This window comes from Corvus cornix, chromosome 2 (genome assembly GCF_000738735.6).
Source record: "Corvus cornix cornix isolate S_Up_H32 chromosome 2, ASM73873v5, whole genome shotgun sequence".
Lineage (NCBI taxonomy): Eukaryota > Metazoa > Chordata > Aves > Passeriformes > Corvidae > Corvus > Corvus cornix.
The window spans coordinates 91,116,310-91,143,118 of record NC_046333.1 but is presented as its reverse complement, the minus strand read 5'-3'; the positions used below and the strand labels follow the sequence as shown (position 1 = coordinate 91,143,118).

The 26,809-nt window shown below is 42.7% G+C and overlaps 2 protein-coding genes across 4 annotated transcripts in view; both read right to left on the bottom strand.

The window, feature by feature from the left end:
• Positions 1 to 17,441, bottom strand: part of GABBR2 (gamma-aminobutyric acid type B receptor subunit 2) — a 469,148-nt gene extending 451,707 nt beyond the window's left edge. Inside the window, exon 1 of one of the 3 annotated variants that reach the window (XM_039548719.1) lies at positions 16,719 to 17,441. In XM_039548719.1, coding sequence (XP_039404653.1) covers positions 16,719 to 17,033 — 315 coding nt within the window. In that variant the 5' untranslated portion in view covers positions 17,034 to 17,441. Of the gene's footprint in view, positions 1 to 1,794; positions 2,157 to 16,718 lie in introns of those variants that run through there. The other 2 variants (XM_019282587.3, XM_039548720.1) reach the window with 2 other exon arrangements.
• A 6,404-nt stretch (positions 17,442 to 23,845) lies between these two features.
• The window catches only part of GALNT12 (polypeptide N-acetylgalactosaminyltransferase 12), a 46,395-nt gene continuing 43,431 nt past the window's right edge, over positions 23,846 to 26,809 (bottom strand). Inside the window, exon 10 of the mRNA XM_010394003.3 lies at positions 23,846 to 25,600. Coding sequence (XP_010392305.2) covers positions 25,463 to 25,600 — 138 coding nt within the window. The 3' untranslated portion in view covers positions 23,846 to 25,462. The remainder of the gene's footprint in view (positions 25,601 to 26,809) is intronic.

The window sequence follows — 26,809 nt, the reverse complement described above, 5'->3', positions numbered from 1 at the left end:
TAAACACAAGGAGCTCTGTAGCTTGTCTGTAATCAATACTTAAAACTCAAGAGTGTGTACTCTACTCTCAGAACCAGGAAGAAAAATCAGAAATCATAGGGATCCTCATTTTGTTAATCTCTTACAAGTCACCATGACATGTCTTTTTCCAGAGGTTATTTCAAAAAGATAATTATAGATTACTTCAATATTTCAATTCAAATTGAGAGGTCAGTGCGACAGAGCTGAAGTTCTGCAATTCAAATCCACTGAATATTTATGTGGGGAAAAATATTTTGGAGTTGCTCCTAGAACTGGAAACTACGTAAACACAATTAGCAAATAAACCTCCACCTCCACAAAACTGCCCACAGCCCAAACGAAACACTGAATCTGAGCAAATACCAGTAGGTTTTAATTGCTGTCCACTTAAACTCACATCCACACTTTCCACATATTTAAGCTGAAATGTAACTGAAATGTTACTCTTTGTACATGAGAAACTAAGAAATACACATTTTTCAGGACTGCATATCTATAGGAACATACAGACAAATAAATAAAACAATAAATAATTGTATTAAAAGTAATTTACAAGACAGATATTTTCTTAATGAGTACATGCAGTTGATACATTTGTGTTCCATTATTAAACATGGAAGCAATCCTCGAGTAATTTTATAGCATATGGGATCATGTTTGTTACATGTTAAGCACTTCAAAAATTATACATAAGTGCTTATGAACCAAATACACTATTAAAATTACATTCTAATTTCTCCCTTGGCTAATATTCTAGAGTTTCAAAGGAAGATGTATCATACCTTCTTCCCATTATATAACACAGCACAACTGTTATTGGTGCAATAATGTCAAATTTTAATAACTTCATCATAACAGTACATTCCATGTTTAAAGACTTATAGATAAGCAAATATGTTGAGACACACTACTTTGCAACTTCAAAATATTAAGCACCATAGGGAGCCTGTAAGTGTGTATGAGTCTGAGGGCATCTGCCCCACCACATGCCTCTGATTCAGGAAACAGAAATTCATATCAGTGACAATCTCCTTAAGAATATGTTTACAGTCCCAGATCGCCCTGATATATGAGCTCCTCCTCTTAATTTTGTTGCAATTATTTTGGCCAGACTAAAAGACCTGTTTTAGAAACAGAATTCCTTAATTTCTGTATGGAAGGTGAAGAGATATCTCAATTCTAAAAGAAGCCTCTCTCAACTTTGAAACAATTACAAAGACAGATATAATCACTATACTCTTTATATCCCCATTTTATCAATATTCTTTATATACCCTCACCTCTCATATCAGCCTTTAATTTTTCCTTAAACTGGCACCACCACCCTGCTCTGACAGCACAGCACAGGCTTCTCTCCTGCTCGTGCAGAAGCAGGAAGAGAAAGGCAGCGATCTATAAAGCTGTTACTGTGGAAAGCTGGAAGAGCAAGATGCAGAAGACAGTGCAGAAGAACAGAGTGACTCTTCCAGCCATGGATTTGGGGATCACTTTCTGGAAATCTCAGACACTCTTCAAGAGCCATAGGTGCTTGCAAACCCCCCAAATTTGCACACTCGTTATTCCTGCTTCTAGCACCAGTAGGACACAATTGCACTGCAAGAATCACATCACAGTCAGGCATCCACCCAAGAGCCCAAACTTTTCTGGACAGCCACATTCGCTGTACTTCAGCAGAGCAGGGTTTGCTGGGAAGGGATTCAGTCACAAGCATTCTGAATTGTGCTCACAGAGGGGGCTCAAACAATGCACAACTCTACACCTATGTCCATTTACCTGTGTATCATGGAATGATATCTGGAGTTCATAGTTCTTCAACATCCATTTATGCTTGTATAAATGTTTCAAGGCTAAATGGACCGCGGGCAACACATCTGCCGTTAGGTTTTTCTGATCAATCAGGCAGCTGGTGGGTAAAAGCCCGAGAAGAGAGAGGCGCGTCCGATTCAGTTCCTCAGAGCACCTAATTATTAGTAACACAAACAGCATCAGTGTGTCTAGTTTCCAGCTCCAGAAAACCATCTTTTTTGGTGCTTTTCTTCTTTTTCTTTCTCTTCGTCAGCAGTCCACATCCCTGAAGAGAAGGCCTTAGATTCCCTGGTTGCCCGACATTTTGCGGCTTTCCTTTGCTTCAGTCGACTGTCCCTCTAAGAAAGCAGCTAATTGTTATTAAAGGATAAAGACCTCTCAACGACTGGCTTTTCCAGTTTGGACAGTAATCCAGCTCACAGCAATGCTGTGAATCAATACTTCACAAGAATAATCTCTAGGCAAATTGCCCTGCCAAGTCTAATTTTAAACATGTGTCATTTTAAACATTCTGCAGGAGAAATATTCAACCACAGGTGACAAATCAATACACAAACTCATATGATTCCTTTGAAAATAGGTATTCTAGGGGTTGATCAAAGTGGTTGCATATTGAAGTCATTTGAGTTGCGTACAGCAACCTGTATGCCATTGGGTCAGAAGATTGCTTCAGCTTGTTTTATCTTGCACAAACATATTTTCTATTGGCTTCATACACATCAAACAGAGAATATGAAGTTTTTGCATATCGATAATATCTTATATACTTCTAGTGCAAAAGCTGCATCAGCCTAAAGCTGTACATCCTTTTCCTGGTTCTGCTTGTTGTCAGAAACCCCATGCTTTCCTTAAAATCAGTGGTAGTTGTGAGAAAATTCATCATTCAGGTCTGCTCCTCCCATGTACAGTCACATAGCTTTTGACAGGCATTTCACATACTGTTGTAGCTAGCTAAGTAATTTCAGCACACTATTTGCAGTTTTCCAAGTCATATGCCAGGCTACGAAATTGAACGGATGCTGTACATGCAGAAATGCAGAGAAAATAGTAATGCTGGAGAAAATCTTCCCTGCTGCTAATCAAAACTCACCAGGGTGAGAAGGGATCATACATAGGATCACCACACCAGAGGAGAACCTGCACCTCTGCTCCCCAGGACTTGCAGCCTGCCTCACCCCTCAGACAAGCACCTCCTTCCCTGCCCCTTTCACAGCAGCAATGCCACTGTTCTCGAGGCAGCCACGTGGGTGACCCCTTTCCTCCATTCAAGCTCTCCCCATCCACAGGAAGCCTCCCACACCTACTGGAATGCTGTCATAGGCAAGGGAAGGAAACACAGGGGCCAAGCCCAGGGGCAAGGAAAGGAAGGCCATCTGGGAGATGCTTGCTTCTTTGAGTAGAAAAAAACTCTTATTTTCAGCAAGTCTCTTTGTATATGCAGCTGAATCGCAAAGTGCTTCACCATCTTGTGGAAACTCAAGGTTTCAAAAGAATTCCCTGTGCCAAGCTGGGATGGAAACCTGAAACCTCAAAGGTTTTCATGACTCAATAATCTGAAAGGAAAAAAAATGGAAGGACTCATAAGCAGAAGGTTAATTTGGTATAAATCAAATTTGAAATTATATGTTCAGAGCTTGGCAATTTATTTTGTGAATGGCTGACATTTAAAAAAAAAAGAAACTACTAGTTTGCTGCAGAAGGTAAGAGTGGCTTGTCTAATTTTAATTTTAAAAACATGGTGTTCCAGGTCAACAAATTATTCTGAAACTGACATGTAACTAAGAAGTTTTTACAGAAAATCTCCAAATAAATTCGAGTTATAAACATTCTAATTTATAATTACAATCTATATGTTGCATGACATGAGGGCATGGAAGTAAATAGAAAAATAAAGTAAAAAGAGCAAAATAATAATGAATAAATAAGCAAATAATGTCTACCTTGAGCCCAGCAAACAGCTCTAAGCAGGAGATACACTCAATTCATCACTATCTGTCTACAGTGACCCTTCTGCCAAGATACCTGTGCAACTGGATAGACAAGAAAAGAGCCCAATGCATTCTTATACACAAACACAGAGTGAAAAAGAAATACCCTTGCTTAGGGTAGTGAAAAAACCTTGCATAGCCCTTGCTTTCCTTCATCACCATTGCCCATAGTCAGAAAGCAGCAAGGATGCGTGGAGCCCTTCGTGTGGGGAAGGAGATACTGGTTTTCTTCCTGTGCAAGGCTATGGACAAATCAAATGCAGGAAGGTCAAAATTTATTATGGACATTTCCTAGACTGAGAAATTTAACACATTGTCCGGGCACAATACTGAGTAGGAAGCACACTCTCATAGCACAGTCTGCATAGCAACAATTTAACACAATGACTTAATAGGTATTTTCCATTCCTAAGTCTTATGATTCTATAATGTGATTACTGAAAACATATTTTTAATTTTTTTTTTAAACTTGAGATTAAATTCTTCCCTGAGCAGAGGGCCAGTATAGGCCAAGATGTTGCTTAAATCCCATTTAATACCTTTCTTAGAGGCTTAAACAGGATTTTGTTGGTGAATAGTCCTTGGGCCAGCCTTCCTTACCAGCATTATTTCAGCATTGACTACACTAATGGAGAGGAGAGGAAAGCAGGCATTCATGCTGCCAAACCTGAGCAGCTGAGGTGCTCTGAACTGCTCCTCCTATGCCTAAATCTTCCTACCAGCTAAGTGGGTACATGGGGCTCCATTGAGTCATAGCTTTGGCTTACAGGTAGATAACAGAAAAAATGTGGTTTGACTATCCAATATCCCCTTCAGTGTTCAAAAAGACACAGATCTGCCACCACACCTCACTGAACCCCTGTTGCTCAGCCAGTGTCTTTAAATTCATGAGAGGGCAATGGCCTATCAGAGGCTATGAAATCAGTTTCAGCACCATATGGATGGACACACATTTAAGGGAGCATCCCCTTATTCTATACATGATCAGCTTCAAACTAGACTAGTCCTCTTCTGGTGCTACTTCTGTGTGCCCTCAGCATTGCTGCATTTAACCCATGCCTGGCAAAGGAGCAAACAAGATTATGAACAGGAGCAGCCTCCGGTTGCTTGTGTCCTGAAAATCTGCTTTCTGACAGAAACATTTAACTGTCTAACCAGACAATTGTTTCTTATATAGTATTTTTATTGCTAATTAATCCTGTAAAACTTGCATCAAAAAAAGCCTGTGTGTTTTCATTTTGATGAATAAAATAGCCGTATTTGCCACGCTCGTGGTTGATCATACAGGTATCAGCTTCGTTTTCAGGATAGCATCTGCTGAGTCTTAATACGTACAAAAGCATATTACTAAGCCCCTGTCACACATTTGAAGGTAGTCTTTCAAGTGAGTTTGCCCAATACCCTCAAAATTTACTACTAAAACATAACAATGATGAAATTTTAAGATGATAGATCAACTCACTGCATCTTACATCCATTTCTCAATTGTGAAGCATTTGAAATAGAACTAACTTTGAAATTTGTTTTCAGTGTCAGAAGGCCATTTGACTTTAAACACTTCCATACTGTTTTGGGGAGCTTTATCAAAGGTATTGTTGTTCAGTACATTAAGGTAGCTTTTGCAAGATTTAGCTGAAAGCCTTAGGACAGAGCTGGTGACCAGATGACTCACTGTTGGCATCTCCTTTGTGAGTTCCACACAAACTGAGTAATAATTCCTCTCTGAATGAGGGAAACTGTAGGAGGAAATTGTGGTCCCTCGTAGAAGCACAGTCCTGAGAAATTAAAAATAGAAAAAACCCCAAACACCTGGCATAAATGTGTCGTCCATAGCCAATACTTTCCAAAGGAGAGATCTTTTCGGTGTTGTCCGCCTTGCCACATTATCCTCTGGTTTTATAGCATTTTAAATTCAGTTCTCAATCCCCTGATCAGTATTTCTGAACTGTAAATCACTTAAACAGTTATTAGTTCATGTAAGAGGTTGATTATAGACTGTATTAACTGTGTTAAAGGCTGGCTATATATTTAAGCTATATGTCACCTCACGCCTCCCACACACAGCTTCCTCCCCCTTGAGTAACACCCATTAACATTTATAGGATGTTCTAATCCCAGCTTCACATGTTAGTTTTTTCAAAGCAGGTTATCATTCACCCTTTCTCGTCCCATGTGCCTCTGCTCTTGTTGCTTAATTGCTCAGTGTAATTAGAGTACAGAGCACTCTCACATCCTAGGAAACCTTGGTAATGTATTGGAAACCAATACATTTACTGTGGATGGCAACTCCTCTTGTGACATTGACACCAAGTCTCTACCTATTGCCAAGAGCAGCTTCACTATCAAGACACTACTATCTGCTGTAACATGTCCCAGCTTTTTAAGCAGCTGCTATTCAGCTAAAATTATTTACGTCCCATAACACCATCCAAGTGACCAGGCTATCTATGTCCACCTGTCCTACTGATGTCATGATGAATTTTTGCCTTTTCTTTTAAATCCCTTTTATACCTCTTTACAACTTCTGTACCCTTAGTGCTTTTGCCTACATTCTTGGACTTGTTTGTCAAGCTGGGAGACTAAACATTTTAGAAGCTTCGTAGGTAGGGATCAGTGTGCCCCAGACCCCAAGGTCCTCTCCAGAACACATTCTGTAAACCAAGATAGAACCATCAGGGGAAGGCTCCTTGGGGAGGGGGGCTCACTCGAGCCTCTCATTGGGGAATTTTTGATAGATATGCTAATTAGTAAAACCTAGAATGTTATACCAGATCTTTTGGGGGTGTGCACTGTGGTGTGCATTGTGGTGGGCATTGAGGTGCATTCGACCTGGATGTAGTGCACCTAAGGATCCTTCAAATAGATACCAAGGTAAAATCCCTTTTTCCCTTCTAACCATGTTTGACTTGATTTTAAGACCAAAGGCACCACTACCAAGTCTGACTAGATTTGCTTGTAGTTAGAGAGATTCATTTTGAGAAAGCAAATGAAAATTTATTTTTGCCTCAAACCCTAGTGTCTCACTCCTCATGTGTAGCCTGAAAATCTCCTCTCTGCCTCCTTTTCCTCTTTCCTAGCAGTGCAGCACAAAGATCAAATTAATTTCCTCCATTCTGAACAGGAGGCTTGAAGAAAAGAGATAAAATTACAAGTATATACAGCAATGGTGAGATTATTCCTGAAGTAATAGATCAAATTCTAGTGGCAACACTTTGAGAATGAAGATGACAAACTGCGAAAGATTGAAAAGAAAGACACAAGAACACATAAAAAGCTGAGAAAAAAAAAAAAACCAACACAAAAGCAGCAATTCAGTCTATCAAGTTTAATGTTCAGAGGTGGCTTAATTGGTAACTTGCTCTATAGTGGATGAAAAAATTATTTCTAATAATACCAAACTTTTGAGTGGTTAAGGAAAACACACTTTCTACCCTTCAGTAAACTATCCCCTTTTCATGAAATAACTTTTGCTCAATCTGTTAAAAAAGATGTTTGCTGCTGTAATTACAGTAAGGGCTTCTGCTGACATTGAGATAACACCTCCTGATACCCACCCATGACATAATTGTGCCAGCCATATAGACCTGCCTTGGGTAACAAGGCCCTAGGGACACAGTACTCCCACCATGCCACTCCTCTTGTTTACTTCATACAAACTGTTATTTTTGCCAAGGTCAAACACACCGCTTCCAAATATGTGTTAATTAAAAAATTTACTATTTTTTAATTGATTGGTTTTTAAAAATATCCGTACCTTGCATATTTCTCAACTACAAGATCCTTGAGATGTAATAATCTAATTTTAAAAGATATTTAATACTGCCATGGATCCTGAAAAGATCTCTGTCCCAAAGGCTGAGTGAAATCAGCATTTTATTCCACCAGGCAATTTGAAAATTTAAAGCAAGTAATGATGAGTGCCTTTGTTCTTAATTAAAAGTGGCAATTCTAGGTCTCCTCCTCATAGAAGCACGTTGCATTTTCATAGGTGGGCTGGCTTTCTAAAGTGCTGAGCATTCAGCAATTCCCACTGTTGTTGACAGAAAATGCAAATCACTCCATGCTTTTGGAAAGCAAATCTTTAGTTCAGGGACCTAACTAGAAACTCTTAAAAAAAAAAAAAAAGAAAAAATGATGTGTAGCTGATATTATTAGCATGCTTGACAGCAAAAAATGAGGAGAAGAGGGGAGCTTGGCAAAGTTTAAAGATGCAAAACTTTTTTTGTCACTTTATATACAGGCAACTATTGCAACTTAATTTATTTTGCTACATTGCACAGTCTTGCTGCCACTAGCACATCCCTCCAGATTAGACTCTCAGCAACAACATGGAATTTGGTCCTGCTTGTAATGTTTAGAAAGAGAGAAAGTGAATGGGGAAAAAAAAAGAGAAAGTTGGCTTTCTCTCTTGGTCAACCTCCTGTAAATTATTAATACTTCGGGCTTGCCAAATTCACAGGGGAGAATGGAAAGCAAAACCGAAGGTGCTTTTACAGAACTTTAAAATTATATGGAAGACCCCACAAAAACACAGAGCTTAATATTTTTATGCCATGTGTATACTAAAATATACCTACATGTTGCTGATAAGATACTCACGAAGGTGTATCTGAATGACAATGCTTGAAAAATGTTATGTGTTGTATTTTGTACCACACTAAGTGTTAGTGTGTCAAAAACTGCCCCTTCATATAGAGTAAAAATAGTAAAGAAAGAGATTTATTCCTTGCTAGAAAAACACTTAATTCCCTGTGAAAACAGGAGCAGTAAACAGTGGAAAGGAAGTTAATTAGCATCCCAAAAGGGGCCTCTTACTCTTTGTCTCTGGAGGTTTTGGACGTAAAATGGTTACTTAGACACCTATTGTGCACATGATTCTTCACATAATTCTGTAGTTCAACGAAGCTGCAGCAGAAACTGAGGCCTACCCAAGGTAAATGGCAAATTAGAATACATAACTACTTTAATGACATAAAAGATTCAAAGAGTAGGTTCTTTTAGAGATATGTGGTGGTGATTATTTAATAAATAAAATAAATGAGATTCTGGAAATAACTTAATCAGACAGAGAGTATAAGTTCCTCTGATGGGGATTGTGGCAAAATAGGTCAAAAAAAAGGTAGGTGTAAAGAAGAAAATCAGTTCAGCCAAGAATTCAAAAAAGGTTCTGCAGAACCATCTACTCAGCAACAGAGCACATGAGTCTGGCAGACCCAGCTTGCAAAGAAGCAAGCATACAAGGTTTCCACATGAAGTCTGTGACAATCTGCCAAAGCAAAGAAGTCTTTGATTCCATCAGGATCAAATCCATCAGAGTTCCTCATACAAGGGAAGGATCCCCTAGACAGCCATAAAAGTCAGAAAGCCTTGACCCCTCTCTCTTGCTGGTGATGTCCCAAGCCTGGAGCTGGGAAGGCATGGCAGAGAGAGCAGTGTATGTAAAAAAAATGGGAGCTGCTTCTCTCATGGCATCAGCAGCTGCAGGGTCAGTAGCATTTAAGCTGGAAATAGCAATGGACCTTTAAAGGGGTTTCAAGCAAATCACAGAGAAAAGTTGTCTAGGGATAAGGGGGAACATTAAGACAAGAGGTTTACTGAAGTACATATTCTAGTTTGCAGCAGAGAGGGCAGAAATCCCAGGTGAAACACACGGTCTGTATTGTAAGATGTGGATAATCCTAATGGTCCTCTGATCTTAGAACTCATTAATTATTTAAGGTAAGCACCATGGCCATAGTAGGAAACCTAAGTTTTCTAATCCTATTGCTCAAACTTGTGATGTTCACTTTACAGCAGCTAGTCTGTTATCTGGGCCTTCATCTCTCAGAAGCCTCAGTAACAACAGCTTGGACAACCCTGATGAATTAGCCCCCATATTCTTCATTCTTTGTGAGTACAGTTTTCAGACAGAAGGTGGATATCTGTCTTTAATTTGTTAGCTTTCTTATTCACATTTGATAAAACTTGTTTGAAAAATACTATGGATAAAATTGTCAGAAATAAAGGCTGATGATAATGAAAAATTAATGGCACAGAAATTGGGCATCAATCACTGACTTAGCAATGAGATTTCATGGCTATTCCATCACAAGAGGGTAAAAAAGAAATAAAAAAAGGTGTTTGCCACCCAGTATGTCCCATTTCAGCAGGCAGTACCAAGCAATCCCCAAATCCAGCAGATCTTACCCACAGCAAAAGCATTTGCAAGTAGAGAAATCCCTGCTTAGCAAAGAAGGCATCCCTTAAGTGTCAGTGGCATGGCAAGGGGAGACACAGGGTGACTGAAAACGTATTCCACCTGTTCTTAGGGACACTGCCTTCTTTGAGTCAGAGCAATGGTGTAGCTGAATGAGGTTGCTTCAGGAGTCAGGCTACTGGTCCATTAATGCTGGAGCCCAAGAACCACAAAAGTACTGCAAATCTCATTTCTAGCTCAGCTAGACCCACAAATCAGAGAACAGTGCATCTGGCTCCTGAAAAGTTTGAGGCTCTGTCACTGATTTAGTTCCAAGATTCCTAGCATAAAAATAAATTTGAAAAAATGAGATGTATTTGCACTGTACCATCTCAGTTTGGAATCCCAGAGTCTGAAACAGGCTTCCTGGGATATCTGGGGCTGCTATGTATTAACAGACATCTCCACAGGACTGAGTCATAACTGTGCTCACTGATCTCAGTACACATCTTTGCTAACCCCAGCTACCCCAAAAATTACCTGAGCTGAAATGAATCATGGGGGGTTTTCCTCTGTTAATTTCTACCACTTGACTCCTTGAGCCAGACTTCTGCATGCTTCCTAAGGAAAAGTATCTCCTTCCTAAGGAAAAGTATCTCCTTTCCTGTAATAACAAAGGTCTCCACTTGAGTTTTCATGAAAGACCTGTTTGGTTTCCAGGTTCTGCAGTTTGCTCAAAGGCATTGTTCTTCTGCCTTATGTCATGGGAACATCCATAAAGCAATGAAATTGAAAGCAGAGAACAAAGCTTGAGATGCACATGTATCATCATACTCAGATTATTAATGCAAGATGGTGTTTTGTAGCCTTGATATTCAGTGCTATTTATGATGTCATTCCAAACAGTTACATGTATTTAATTAAAACAATAGAAATAGTGAATCAACAACTTTCTTTGTGCATGCCATCATTAAATCTCTCTCATCTAGCTCCTTCCTCTCCATTTTCCTCTTGCAAATATTTTCTTCACAGTTATCACCAGGATATTACACCCCATCTTTTCCACAAACTTGAGTAATTAACTCTGTTTGATAACCACATCAGAGGATAGGGCCTTCCCCTCTTTCTTCAAATGCAAATGGGTACTTCTTCCGAGATTTATTAAAAAAAAATGGTTTTTCCATGCTGATGGAGTGTGTTTGGCATTTGAATCAAAAGATTCTATAACTGTGTTTTGCAGTATGCATAGGATAAGTTATACAAGAAATTGCAAGACATATGCCAGAAATTGGCTTTAGTCTCTTTGCAGAGATATTTAGAGGATATACATTCTGCAGGTCTGGGATCCGCACCCAGAGGAGTGGGTGCAGTGAATACATGATTTCTCTCCTCTCCCCACCCACATCTTAACATCAGCGGAGAAGCCAGCATAGAATTAACATAAACACTTAACTTTTAGATTATTCCCTCCAAGTTTACAAAACTCTAAAGCAAAAGGAGGTAATGTCGTAAACGGAGTCATGTTACGCAAAAGTCAGAGGAGACACTGACTATTTAAAGAAGTACGTCCCTTCCAAGCAGAGTGTCACCAGCAGAGCAGACAGCCATCGTCACCATACACGTAGCGTAGTGCATTTTAATGTCTCACTCTCTGCAAATATCAGACAGCGAAAGAACTCGGTAATATTTGAAGATAAGAAATTATCCAGCCACCTCAACATATGCCAGACACATGCTCACCTGACGATACAAGAACAAAAGTCTACCACCTCTGTCTGCTGTAAGCCTGACTCTCTTTCAGACCCTCACATCTCCTGTGTATTCAGCTGTTACCCTCAGATGACCACAACACCACCTTACCTGTCCCACTGCGAGCACTCCTGAAATCAAAATAAGGCTCCAGACAATTTAGTGCTCAGAGCACTCACAAGCATGACAGGGCTCACCCCCAGAGACCCTACTTGACTTTGGTACACTATACTTCCTCTTGCAATTCCAGGCACTGTTAGAGGGACTTGGATCTATGCCTCCTGAGACAGAGGGCCAAACCAACACATCACATGCACTTCTTTCGGGGGTGGGGGGTGCCCTTGCTCAGTCCTGTTACAGTTATGGTGGAGTTTTTCAGACAGCAACCAGTAGCTCTTTGTCCCTCTCTGAGGACCACCATGTGTTATTGAGCACTGAACTCCAGTGGACAGACACCTTATTCTGTACCACTGACACAAACCTGCCCTCCTGTTTCCATAATGTGTTCCCCATACTTAGCAAAAGTGAATAGTTCTCTTATTTCCACTTGCAGGAACAAGACATGAGTGGATTTTGTTGACAGCACTCATGACTGGACTTTCTGGAAGAGGCGTCTTTATTTGGGGGCTCAGGGTCCCTTAAAAGTTAGAATAGCTGGTAAGAATGACTCAGACGGGTGCACAGCCTTTCTTAAGCTTTGAGAGTTTTACTGAAAACACATGCACTTTTTTAGTAAAAAAGAAGAAGAAAATAAAGTCTACACATACTATGCCTATACTGTAATTTCTTGTCAGATAAATTAGGAAAGGCACTTTCTACTTAAAGAATAGAAAAAGGCAAATATGTATCATGTCAATAAGCTCATGTTTTCCTTCAGATTTTGTGGAGTCCTGTGAATTTTCCAGAGCTCACTCCTCTGTGCCAACCCGCTGTTTAAAGGTATTAGAGTGTATTATTACACAAAGATGAGATTATATCATGATTACCACAAGGTATTTGTTGTAGTTAGAGAAAATTAAATAATCTCACCCCCCCAGTACAAATATTCTTTCCTCTTTGTGGTAATTTACCCATTTACTTCAGGAAGATTTTTTTTTTAGCTTGTCAAGACTCACATTGATCTTCAAAAACTTCTTGTCTTTACATGTTTCTTGGCTACCCATGTTTAGATTCAAAACAAATTCATACTGTCTGTACACCACTTGCAGCACTGCTCCTACAAGAAATCAGAAAATCCAGTGCATATTTGAGGGAAGATGTCCAGATGTAGAAGCACAGATATCCAACTTCCATTAACTTCCCTTGCCTTCTTCCAAGATGCCTATTCCTCCAGCTACTATATGGTCAGTTTTTGCCTGATGCAAATCAATTACTGTTGAAATTGATAATAGTGTCTACTAGAATGATCAATTCCTTTATTTTAGGGTTATTCTGGTTTTTTCCTCCAACAGATGTGTGTCAGGGTACTTAAGCTGAAATCATCTTTCCTGATTTATGTGCAGCTTGAGCAATTTCTAGCATACGTAGAGTTTTTTCTTTCATTATTTTGCAAAATATTTCTTTGCTTTTTCAACCAACTAAAGCTACAATCACAGGGATGGAAAAAAAAGAATTATTGTATCATGGTTATTGATCTGAAGCCATAAACTATGAAGTACCCTTAACTTCTAGGACATGGTCCAAGGGCCGCTGGAATCAGTGCATTACTGCCATTAATTTCAATGGGGTTTGGATGAGACTCTTTAGAGATGATCACTTTATAAATTCTTGAGTTTCTAAAATAACACGGTTATGAAATTTTGCCCAGGAGCCTCATCTAGAGAGAGACTCCCACTCTCATTGAAATGAACAGCAAAAAGTAAAGCCACTTAGACCAGAGTTCTGCAAATGCCTACCTTTGAGCTTTGTTTCATTGACTGAGCCTACATAGGAATGCCCAAATAGATGAAGGCATGCCCAAGAAGTAGCAAAATATTTTACCAGGCTAGATCAGGATCACATTTCAAGCACATTTAAAGATCAAAAATACCCAAAACAGAAGCCTCTGCATTTTTGTACATGATGTAACCTGTGGTCATATTTCATAACAAAGATGTAATTCACACAATCTCAACTGAGACACAAACTAAACATTGTACTTAAGTGCTTAATTCAATTTAAATGCTTTGAAAAACACTAGAGCTGCTGCTCATGTACTCAAATGTTAATGAGTTCAAGTGCTGACAAACAGCAGTTGACCTTAGAAGGCACACTGCAGATCTTCAGATGGTTGGTCAGAAAGTAAAGACATTATAATTCTTCCTTATACACACCAGGACTATCAAACAAGCTAGAATATTCAGTTCAAACTTGACAGAAAACTACCTGAATGCAAAATAAAAAATAAAAAAAATCTAGTCTGTTTATTTTCATTATTGTTTTTCACAAGCATTTAGTTAAAGCATTATGGAAAATTGCAATACAAAGATCAGACTGCAACAACGGGGGATTATGGAGAGACACAAGGGAGAATACATGAGTTAGTAAATCACTGCCATACATTTCCTAAGTATTATAAATATACTGCAATTATTTTTCAAGCTATTGAAAAATCCCATGTGTTCAAGGCTCTACATTCTCTCTTTCAAGAGCCAACAATGTCACAAGCACCACCTGTGAAGCCCTGAGAGGGAGAACTACTCGCTGGTCCCTGATTATGCAATGATAAGGATCCAGGCCCTTCAGGCATATCTATTTATTGGCGGCCTCAGAAAATAGGCTGAGAATCAAGTGGGCATGATGAGCCAGCTACCCTCCTGCTTACCGTAAGTGCACTGAAGGAAAAAGGTAATGTCTGAACCGAGTGAAAAAGTTTGTGCTGCCATTAGGTACTTAATGGCTATTCCAGACATTGGTCTATTCTGTTTGGGTGCAGCCAGTCTAGCACTCTTCATGGACACCAACTTATTTACTTGTCACTATTAAGCACACAATAATGATCCAACTGCACTCCAAACATATACGTTCGCCTGACTTACCATTCCATAACCATCCATTTATTAATTGCTTAAAAGCATTCAAAGCAACACAGCAAGCTAGCAACACGACCCTGATTTCTTATGTCCCTGGAGTACAAAACAGTAAAAATACAATTTTTAAGAAACTGATACTCATTCCACAACAAACACGGTATTTTTTCCTGAATATTTTAATGATAACGACCTAGTTCAGAACCCAAAATCTCTATTAAGAACTTCACAGTATTTTGACTGCAATAAAGTGCAGCACATTATTGATTAAGATGTTACTGTATGAAGGAAGATCCTGCCAAGGCTTCTCTAATTCCTATGCATATGTTATTTTTGTAATAATTCAATCCAAGGGAAGAACTAATATAGAATAATGTAATGAAAACAGGACTAGGAGAACTGTGATTTTTCCTAACAGATGTCTCACTTTATGAGACAGGTAATGCCATTCAGAAAATCCCCCATAATTCTTTTCATTACCATTGCAGAGTTCCCTGAGATACATCTTTTTAAGGAAACAAGCAGCTACTCTAGGCTGATATTGCCTGTATTCCCTGTCAGTATCTAGTCTCGTTCACTAAACACGACAGGACGGCAGCGTGCTCCTTCCTAAGTGACATCTTCAGCAGTACTGCCCTCCATGCATTTCTGCTCAGAGATATCTAAAAAAAAATACTATGACAAATTTACGTCAATTAAAAGCAGCCACCCTGGGAGGAGAGGTTTTGGTAGTCATTTTAGGGACGGAAACACTATCACGAAGCAGTACAGCCTGTCACTGCTGCTCTCAGCTTGTTCCCCGCGGACCCTGAGAACCGAAGGGGAGCAGACAGGGGCTTCCTTAAATTACAGCTGGGAAGGTTTTCAGCAGTCACTTGCTTCACCGGGGGCTGTCTTGGAAGCGAGCCCCGGCCGCCAGCATTACACAAGAAGCGACTGCCATCTTCAGGGGAGCCCCGGTACCGGACCCGCGCGTACCCTCCGCTAACACACAGGTACTGAAGTTGTGACAAAAACCAAAGGCAGTTGTGGGCGGGTGATAGTGGCAACCAACTCGACAAAGCCCTCGCCTCGCTCCCTGCCTCTCTCTCCCAGGTAAAGGGAACGTGTTTTCTGGCGCAGCCGGGCTCCCCCCTGTCCCAGCCCTGACGGCCGGCCGCTCGCAGCGCTCCGCAACGGGAGCAGGCATCCCGCCGCGCTGGAGGCGCTCTGCGCGGACCGGGACTGCAAATTTAGTTCTTCCCGAGGAGCGAGCGCCTCCGCGCCCCGCCGCCGCCGCCACGCACCCCCGGGCGAGGGCTCAGCCGCTCCCGCCGGAGGGCAGGGACGGGGGAGACTCAGCGGAACCCTGCGAGAGCCTCCCCCGCCTCCTTCTCAAGCTACGGCTGCCCTTCGCGTCCCGTCGCCGCATGGGATAAGACGGGCTGGCAGCGTGAGCCCGTTGGCGGAGCGGGGGAGCGGAGCGCCCGGCGTGCATCTGTTGCTGAGCGGGTGGCGGCTGGCACAGGGATGCGGCCGTGGCTTCGCTGGGCGAGGCAGCCTTCCTCCCACCGGTGTACGTGCGTGCCAAGGGCAGCGGATCCCAGCCACCGCCACCGCCAAGCACCCGCGCCGCCTGGGCACCCGTCCGGGCCCACCCCGCGCTGCAGGGTACTCCCGGGCAGGGTACTCCTGGGGCTGCGGGGCGAGCCCCCGCTGCCGGGGGAGCCGCTCCTGATAATGCCGGGCGGGCAGGATACGGCCCGCCGGCTCCACGTCCTCCCCCTCCGCCGCCGGTCCCTGCACATCTGCCGGCAGCCTGCGGGCCGGGCGGGCAAGGCGGTTCGGAGGCGGCGCGCACGGCCCCGCGGCAGCCGCAGCCCCGGCCCGGGCGTCGCGCTGCCCTTGCGCCCCTGTACCCGCAGCGCCCCGGGACTGGGCGGCGGCGCCTCCCCCTGCGCCCGGAGGCGCGGGGCCCGCGGCGGTCCCTACCTCCGTGTCGTAGAGCCGCAGGTCCAGGAAATAGGGGTTGAGCAGGGACTCGTTGCGGATCTGATCCATGGCCAGCTGCACGGCGGGCAGCACTCCCCGGCCGATCCTGCTCTTCTGGTCCTCCTCGGACTGGCTGAGCGGCATCAAGCCCATGATGGAGATCGGCGTGGTGGCGTTGGGGGGCAACCCGGCCGCCCCCCGGGAGCTGCCCCGCGGCCAGCCCCAGCCCGGCGGCGCCCAGCCCAGGAACAGGAGCAGCAGTAGCATGGCAGGGTTGGAGGTGGCAGCGGCCGGTCTCCGCGGAGAGGGATGCATGCTGCTGGATGGGGGGGGAGGAGGAGGAGACTGAGGGTGGGGGAACCGGCAGAGAGGCGGAAGGGAGCCGAGCCCCTCTCAGTGCGGGGCGCATCCCCCGGCGGCAGAAGCCAAGGCGGGAGGAAAAGATCTGCCTGTCTCCGCTCCTCGGGAGCCTCGGGGTCTCCTCTCTCTTCCCCCCCCTCCCCTCCCCTGGCAATAATCCTTCTGGCAATGGCGCCTACTCCTTCCCAGGTCTGCCAGCTGCAACCACCAGGAGCAATAAATAAATAAATAACCACCACCACCACGCACACACAGACACGCTCCCCACCACCCTCCTCCGCTCTCCCCGGCGGCACAGCAAGGGAGCGGGACCTGCCTCTGCCTCCCCAGCAGCTCTCCCCCTTCTCCGCTCAGGGAGGGACAGCACCTCTCAGGCGCGGGGGGGGGAGCCGAGCAGCCCTCATTGAACACCTCCCTCCTTCCTCCTCCTCCTCCTCCTCCAAAAGGGTGAAAAGAAAAAAAAAAAGGATGCTCCGGCAGAAAACGCCGAAGAGGAAAAAAGCCCCCCCCTAGAGCCGGGGAGGCGGAGGAGGGGAGCGGTGCCGAGCCGGGGCGGGGGTGCTAGTGCCGCATTCCGCGGGAGCCGGGGCAGCCCCCGCCGCGGGCGGGAGGTGCCGCCTGCGCCCGTCCTCCGGGTCGGGCAAGCCGCCGGGCAGGATTGCGCGGCCGGGGGCAGAGCAAAGTGTGCGGCGGCGGGGGCCGGGCCGAGCTCCCCCTTCACGGCATCAGCGTTCGCTGGCTGTGGGTCGGGCACCTTCTCCAGGTGGAGCGGCCAGGGCGGGCGCGGGTGGGCGCGGGGAGGTGCGGGCTGTGGCCGCTGCCCATCGGCGGGCAGGGGAGGCCGGCGGCAGCCGCGGCCCGCGCACTGTCCCCACGCGCGACCCGGCTGGCACACGCACAGAGACCCCGCTGGCAGCGCTGCCCGGCGCGGGCGGGCTCCGCGCACTCTCCCCGCCCTCCCCCGCGCACACGCGGCACGCAAACACGCTCCCACTCGGGCTCGGCACCCCGCACACGCACACGCGCAGCCAGCCCGGGCCACGGCAGCTCTGCGGCACGCAGGAGCGGGGCGTTTCGCTGGAGGAGAAGTCGTGGGTTGCTTTTTTTTTTTAAACTGGTTTCTTTTTCCAGCAGATTTGGCGGTTTTTCGGCAGCCTGACGCCGCTCGGGTTACCAAAAAAAAAAAAAAAAAAAAATTAAGGCTGCGGCAGGACTCTGAGCTTCCCCGAGGGCTGTCGCAACCCTGCGAATAGCCTGTGGGAAACGAGCCCTTTCCACGTCTGTTCTCCCAGGTAGCTGTCTCCAGGTCTCAGTGGCTGTGGAGCGTATCCCATGGACAGCCCATGGCTTTCTACGTTGCTCCCAGGCTATACTCCCACCCCAGGGAACACGTTCACACTGCCCACCCACATCTGTGATCTGCAGAGCCCCAGAGCAGCAGTTCACTGATCTGTTTCATCTCAGGTAGATCCCGCACAGGAGGTGGTACAGGCAAAATGCAAAACTTTTCTTAACCCTGCCTTAGGCACCCCACTTTCTATGCATATTCATAAATTTCCTGAGGTCACTCCAAGCGAACCTTTGAAGATCAACCTAATTCATCTAATTTATATTACACAGCAATGGCAGCACATCTGCAATAAATTGGAAAGAATTTTCATGGATTAATACATTCCAAGTTTGTAAGATCTGACCTTGGGTTAAAAGCCCTCAACAGTAATTTCATAACACTTGTTGCTTTACAGCCTTTCGCTCAGAATGACATCCAGCAGTGCTGACTTTAAGGCATCAGTAATGACCAGTCCATCACATCTCTTGATAAATCATTTCAATCATTAATTAGTTTGCTAAAAGGTGAATTTCATATTCAGTATCAATTTGTCTTATTCCACCTTCCAACCACTAGTTCTCATTGTACCTTAATTAGCTTAAGGGGATGTAATATCAGTAGTAGTATCAGTGATCTTCTCCCACAGACAGGGGCTAAGATTAATCACATTTTGCTTCTGTAAAAAAATAAGGCCAGCTTTCCCTCACCTCAAGAATCATTGCTGGAGGCACTTCCAATGCACCTCTCCTTTTTCCACATGATGCCGAAGTGGCCCTTCTGACCCTGTGACCTGCCAGCCCTGGGCCATCCGCTGCAACCTCAGCACCTCCCTCAGTACCAGCCAGTTCCATAGGCTGGGCAGGTCGGGAAACCTAATCCCTACAGACAGATCAGTGTGTTGCCCTTGTGGGGATGTCTCTTTATGAAATCATCTACACCCTGTTTTGAATCCATACTGCCTAAAAGCATCACTTACCTCCTTACTCCTGTGCACTCGATCTCTCACTAGAATAAATCAAACCATGAGCTTCTTTTGTACAAGTGACTTGTCCAGCAGTTTGTCACCTGCAAACTTTCCAGCAACTCATTTTCTTCCAGAAAATTGATTATCATAACACCAAGAACATTCCTAGGATGCCAACAGGAATAGGTGCCATATTGATTTCGTGTAATGCTATTTTTAACCAGAATGTCATATGCTAAATGATGCTTTGCCATTCTCAACTCGATCTGCAAGTTTGTCTGTCAAAATTCATTTCACAGAAAATTGTTCTGCATTGCTCGTATACTGTATCATTCTGTGATTTTCACCAGTACTTGGCTACCAGGACTACAGCTACTTGGATCACTTTGTGATCATTTTACAATATTGGCAGTTTATTAACACACACACTCACATCATCTCTAGACCATCATCAGCTTTCCAAGATTTGGGGTTTTTTTGGGAAGCAATTTCACGTTTTTGAGAACTCAGTCTTTCTGAAAGAAAGCTTGAGGCCAGGTTGTGTGTTACAACAGAATTAGTATCTTGAATATTATTAGCAACTGCTTGACATCCTTCTTTACTACTGCTGCAGCAGCAAATATCCCTTTGTTAGCTGAACATTGAAATGCATGTCCTTGCTTTTCCCAGCACAGGTTGGAAGGAGTTATTGGACAGTTCCACTCAGTGTAAAGTTCAAGGCTTGCCCTCGTGTGGGAGGCAAAGAGCAGCTGACACTGGTGTCCCTGCAGGGCACAGGGAAGGCCAGTGCTGGAGAGATAGGGCAAAGAAATGCATCTAGGAGCTGCAGAGGTCTGGAGTATGGCTGGATATCATTTAAACCAAGCAAAGCTGCACCTCAAACTACAGTATTTAACAATGTGGTACTTCTGACCTTAATCTGTTTGTTGCTGCATTCCCTGTCAGTAAAACAGGGTGCTCTTCCTTCATGGTAATACTGTGAAGACAGATTAATAAGTATTTGGGAAACACCACAAAACTTAACATTCAAGTTCTATAAAAACAACCAACCAACAAAAAAAAAAAAAAAGAAAACAACCCACACTAAGAAAATAATTTTTATTTTTCGGTCTAGGGATTTGTTATGGGGATGCAAATAAGGCCTTATACTGAACAATGTGGATTGGTTAAAGTAAGCCTCTCAGAATTCTTCCTGTGTATCAGTGAGGCATGAAAAAGACAGTTTCCCCATCTTTTGTAAAAAACAACAAAAAACCCAACAAAAACAAACAAACAAAACCCAAACACCCTCCACCCCCCAAAAGAGGGAATTAATGTACTGCAAGAAAATAATGTAATTGAAAATCATAGTGTAATAGACACACTGAGGCCAACTTTTGATTTCACAAAAATCATTATTTCTGGCACCTAAGTATTTAATTTGCAATCTGATAGAAAGTTTCATGTTGTCCATATACGTTTTCAGCATGATTGAATGCTACAGTTATGTTTTGTAAAGCCTGCTTCTTTCCAATTCTCAGCACGGAGAATTTTCTTCTTTCTTAGGTACTATGCTGTGTTTATGCATAACATGCCCAGGTAACAGCTCATTTTAAATAAAAAGAGGCCTAAAGGAGAGTTGCACCAAACTGCTTATTAAAGATTGTGTCAGACACAGCCACTTGCCCAGCTGCCTTTTTTTTTTTTTCCCTTAGAAATCCCCAGAATGTTTTGCTACCGTCAAATTGGTAAATTTCATTCCCCAGGATGAAATCCTCTGAAGCAGCATACATCCTTTATCTGTTAGGCAAAAAGGCTTTATATTTTCATTTGGTGGTCTACATCAGACACCCTCTGCATCTGCATATTCCTTGTTGGCTAAAATATCAGTTCACAAGAATTGTAAAACCTGTCCTCTTAACTCAAAAATCAAATGTTGCTTTCTTCCTGGCATGTTACCCAGTCATTTCAGTGTTTCAATCATGTGAATCCTTCAACCATATTTCTGTACCGCTGATCACTTTCAATTTCTCAGTTATCACTAAGTCTTCTCACAATGTATGCACAGTTAACAATTTTGTTCTTTATATATTTGCTCATTACAGAGTACCTAATTAATTAATTTCACAGTTAAGCATCTGTACTGGTATGACTCCCTTGACCACTTTTTCTTCAGTTGCAAGTTAAGTATCTTCAGACCACGGATAAAGTCAAGAAACCCAGAAAACTGATTTTTCCCTTAACACCAACAAATAAATTGCATCTGCTGCAAGTCCTCTCCCACTCTTGGAGAGGGTTTAATGCTATACAAAATACATCATGCAACCCCTTAAGCCAGCAACTCACTTCCTGTATGTATATCCCTGTATATTCATCTTCTTACTACTTTTGGAGTTTAGAGAGGTCACTGAGAAGGTCCTGCCCTGTTTTTGTCTCCAACCAGCTTTGCAAGCCCTGGAGGCATGCAATTCCTGTAAGTGCTGACTGGGACCGGTCTAATTAGACTTTGTCTATTCATAAAAATATCAGTGAGTAATGGATTAAAAAAAATATTGAAAACTGTTAATCTAGGCATAGTAATTTTAGTACTGCATATACATGCATAATGTATTTCCTCTGTAAATGAGAAGTTTAAGGATACTGCAATGCTGTAATTTGAACCCAGCTATTGCTGTTGTGCCTCAACAGAGCAGGGGGGAGCTCTGCTATCCTTCTTTTCCCTCCCTCCCAAGGGCTTTCCCACCTACCTCAGCTAACTTGCTAGCACAAAGTTCCATATTTGTTACAAGAGTATACAGCATTCTCAAATACTGCCAAAAAACCTGCACAGTTGTAACCATATACACACAAGTGCATGATCCTAACCCTACAGTCTCTCTGGACATCTTGATTGCTACGTCTTTATATCAGGGTATCAGGACAAAGCTCAACTAACTTCAAGTTAATCTCTAAATCTAAAGGCTTTAAGAGAGACAAATGAAGTTAAAAGACCATCAGATTTTAAATCATCAACCAAGCACTATCACTGTGTAAGTGCCCATGTTTTCATAAATAGGAAATAGGAGCACAATCTCATCAGTCCTGGTGTTAGGAACCAACATGAATTTCCCCTTGCAGTGCATCTTAGCACTTCCTATAAATATAACAAAAATGGAACACAGTTTTGAGTCTCTGTTCAGCAGAGCCAGCAAGAAATACTACTTCCAATTCATGTTGACTGATGCATGTACAATGATGACTGTTGTTCCCAGGTGTTTGTGCAAGCTCTAACAATCCCCCAATATAATGGTTCAGTCGAGGCCATTTATACAGAGGTTTTAGTGGTTTATTTCTTAGGGGAAGGTTCATGTACTGTCTTCTGTTGAAGTGAAAATCCAGTAAGTTCTAGCCCATGTTGAAGACCCACAATTTTTAAATGAAAGGAAAATGGTGAGTGAAAAATGAAAAAAAGTCAAAATCATTACCTGATGATTTCAAATAAATATGATAATTAGGCACCTGACTGTAGTCTAGATGTCTTTGTAAAATAAATAAATAAATACAGGAATACAAAGACTAAGAAATAAGCACTGGTTTGTGACTGAAATCCTGCCATTTTTCCATTTCTATGAGGCATCCAGCCCCATCTCTGCTCAGGAGAAGTCCAAAGTCCACAGTCCATTCCTCAGCAGGTAGCTCTGACCTCCTGCAAAAGGAACCCTGGAGATGTTAAAGGAAGTCTGAAGATGCGCATTAGTACTTGGATGCTTGATGGAGTCCTTCACCCTCCAAACCTGAAGCCAGACATTAGTACAACTCCAGTGAGTTGAAAAGAAGAAAAGGGTATCAAGGAATAAAAAATGGTGAGTAGATGGACTGAAAGGCCAACACAGAGGGAGCAAGTTGGTGGCATTGCTAATGCTCGGTGTTTGCTTTTGAACTCAAGTGTGTTTGTGCAGCAAATATGCAACCCAGGCTAGCTGGTTTGCTGGCATATGTGAAAGCATCTCAGCTGCAGGAAGCCAAAAACATCAATACTTTCCTCTAAACAAGGGCAAAGTGAAAAGATGTATAGAAAATAATTTCCAGTTACTAAGTTTCACTTGTATACCACCATCTGATGATGAAATCTTGAAATACCAAAACTCAAACCTCACTGAGAATGGAGGTCAATGAGAGCTTTGGCCATGATTCTAGTAGCTGGGCTTTTATCAGCTTACTAACATTGTTCAATCAGCAGCCAAGAAGGAAAAGCAAAAATTAATAGAAAATCCTTGCTGTTCTCTCATTCAGCCACCCACTTTTGATTTGTGGCTCCACAAAGTGTAAACCACTGCTGCTACCAGGTGAACAGAAGCATTACTGAGTTCAGGAAACAGAACCTGAGACACCATAAAATAAAGCTGTGTTCTCCCAAGTGCTGCAGGGATCTGGGCCTAAGAGATCAGCAAAATGATTGAATGAAAACCACTGACCATAGGAAAAAGAAGAAATAGTTGATAAGACATTTCCTACTCTACTGAATCACAAAATATTTTATTAATTCTAACATCAGTTTCATCAGTCCGGCCCACAGAGACAAAACTTTAAAGGTGCTCACAAAAACATTCTATCTACATGGGTTAGAAAGACCTTGGAAGAACCTATACATGTATCTCCTATAGACAGAACCCTCCCCCCACACCCCAATCATATAAATAGGTATGCCAAAATGGCATGAGCTTATGGGGATTCAAAGAAAAGGCTGTACATTTTTTACAGAAAACACGAACAAAAGCAAATAACAAAACATACCAAACTAATCAAAACAGATGCCAAGACTTCTGAGAGGAAAAAGGTTGAAATTTTCATCCTTCTACACATAAGCATTCCTTCATCTGACAGAAAAAGAAACTCTTTTTATGAGCTGAAACCCTTCTAATGATGGTCACTGGCCAGATACATTGCTATACACACACAACTTGTCTGATGGGGCGAGGCAGATCCCACACACCAGGGCACAAACCATCCTGTATGGGTGCAGATTAGACCCCATGTTTTCAACAGGACCATATGCAGGGTCAACTCATCTAAAAGGAGTTCCCAGATAAAATGCAAGTTATACTCAAAAGACAATCCTTTTTGTATTAATATTAGCTGCATTTCAAAGAAATCAGTTGCCAAACCATTTTTAAAATACAATCATTTTTACATGAATCATTTAAACACTTAAATTTTAAGATTCATTTTCTCTAACTGTAATTTTGAAATTTTTTCAAAAGAATTATTGGTAAGTCTTTTCTTGAAAGTTTTATGCATATTGAAAATCCACATAATGTTAAAGTTGGTTGTGCATTCCAGGACACAGCCACATATCTGGGCCCATATGAATCTAAATAGCTTTTCCCAAAGCATCACCTTTAAATATTGTTGCCTTCTGCCTTTAAGAAAGATGAGAAAATCCCCATTTTACTCCCAAACCAATCTTAAGCATGATTAGAAACTTGTCAAGTGCCACGAACATCTAAAATTGTCAGAACATTGAAGGTATAGTATTGTCAAGCATGTGCAATCTGTATGCATCTAGATTGTTATTTGTGCAAAAACGTGCAGACATACTCTGCTTTCATGTGTAAATCCACACTGTCTTCAGTGAGGGCTTTGTGGTAGTCACTTAGGGCAGAATATGGCCTACATTTACCTTCTTGGTATTTAAAAGATGAGAATAATTATTAACTACTATCTGTTAAAAGACCCAGCTGCAGAATGTTTTGGTAGAAAAATAGACATTTTAAGTTATTGGCAGATTAACATTAGTGCAATTATTTTGACTGCCTTATTTCCACACAGTAGATTAAAAAAATACATTGTCACCTGTGAAAAGAACCTAAGACACTTCAGAAGCAGTTATGTAGCTGCCAAACAAAGAGAAAAGGAGAAGATTCTGCAGCACTTTATGAAGCTCTCAATACTTAGTGCCTTCTAAAGCTCCAGGAAATGAGATCCAAGGCTTGTAAACTAATTACAGTTCTTTCCATACAAAAATATATCACTTACGAGACTTTCAAAACACTAACTGCTTTCAGCAGACTAACTGCTGACTAGAAAGAGCATATTTTTTTGTATTCAGCTATATCCTAGACAACATCTGGATCAACTTCTTTCTTTGAAGAACCATTTTTGGTAGTCCGAGTTGGTACAACGTCGTAACAATGGTGCTGGGTTCCCATTGTAAGCATTTGCCTCGGCTTGTAAGCACTTCTGGGTTTGTGGGTGAAACAGGGTACCGTCCTACAAAAGACAGAAATAAAGCTTGCTTTTCAGGTCTCAAAAACTGCAGACATATCACTGTGTTTTAAAGGAACAGAAGACATTTGCAACAAATAAATATCATACATATCCTTCCAATGGGGTAGTGCAAAGCCTAAAAGTGAAGTCTAATTTGAGGATCTCTGAAACTTTATCAAAAGGTCCTGCTTTTAAACTTATGTAAATGTACATAAACATTGCTCTAGAGTGACTCATGAAGTGACATCTCAGCCTGTAAAGGATGTGCTAACTTCATTCACTTTCATTGCCTTTTGTTACTGGACCAGAACATGGCTGAAAAGATCAAAGCCAAGCACAAGAATTACCCAAATTTATCAATTTATTGCACATCTTGTACGTAGAAGTTAAATATTGTTCATTAAGTGTAAATATTGGACATATTTCTAGCCAGAAATTTTCCTGTCTCTTCATAGGGTATATTTCTGGTGGAAAAAGTAAAAATATCTAACCATGCCCCTTGCCTGCAGATGCGTGTGGAGTTCACTTGCTTTGCTGAAGGGCAGTATAGCTACCTCAGAGGTGTAAGGTCTGACAGGCCTCCACAGTCAAATTCCCTAAAAAACACATTTTGAGACTTCAGACCCTTTTCTCACAGTGACCTCTAGTTCAAGTCTTTCATTCCAATCCAGGAGCACTGTCAGCTAGGACAGTGAGCTGCAAAGGGCAGTGTAGCCAGCCATGGAGGACTGCCCTGCTCTGAGGCTGTCCCTTTGGCCTGGGTGGCACTCCCATATGCAGACATTCCCAAAGCCTCTAGCAGCTTTGAAAGCAAAACACCAATGCCTTGTTTCTGAGCATAGCCCTGACTCCTGTGGAAGTCTGCTCCTTCCATCATCAGGAATGCTGCACTTAATTGCATCCTGAGCCACAGCTCCTGATGCCCAGCACTGTGTGCTGGCTCACAGGCTTGCTGACAGACTCAGCTGCTGAATGACTTTCCTGGTTCTGTCATGATAATTCAAAATTCTGAGTGGATTAATCAGTATCCATCTCACTCATTTTTGACTCAGTGCCAGCAAGAACTTAATTCTTGCCAGGCTGCTGGGAAGGCTGCTCAAATCTTTGATTATGCTCCATCCATAAGGACAGCTGTCTGACGCTGCCATGCACAAAGCAAGAGAAATGTGGTGCTGGCATCTCACCCTTCACTCGCCTTGAAAGGTGGGGACC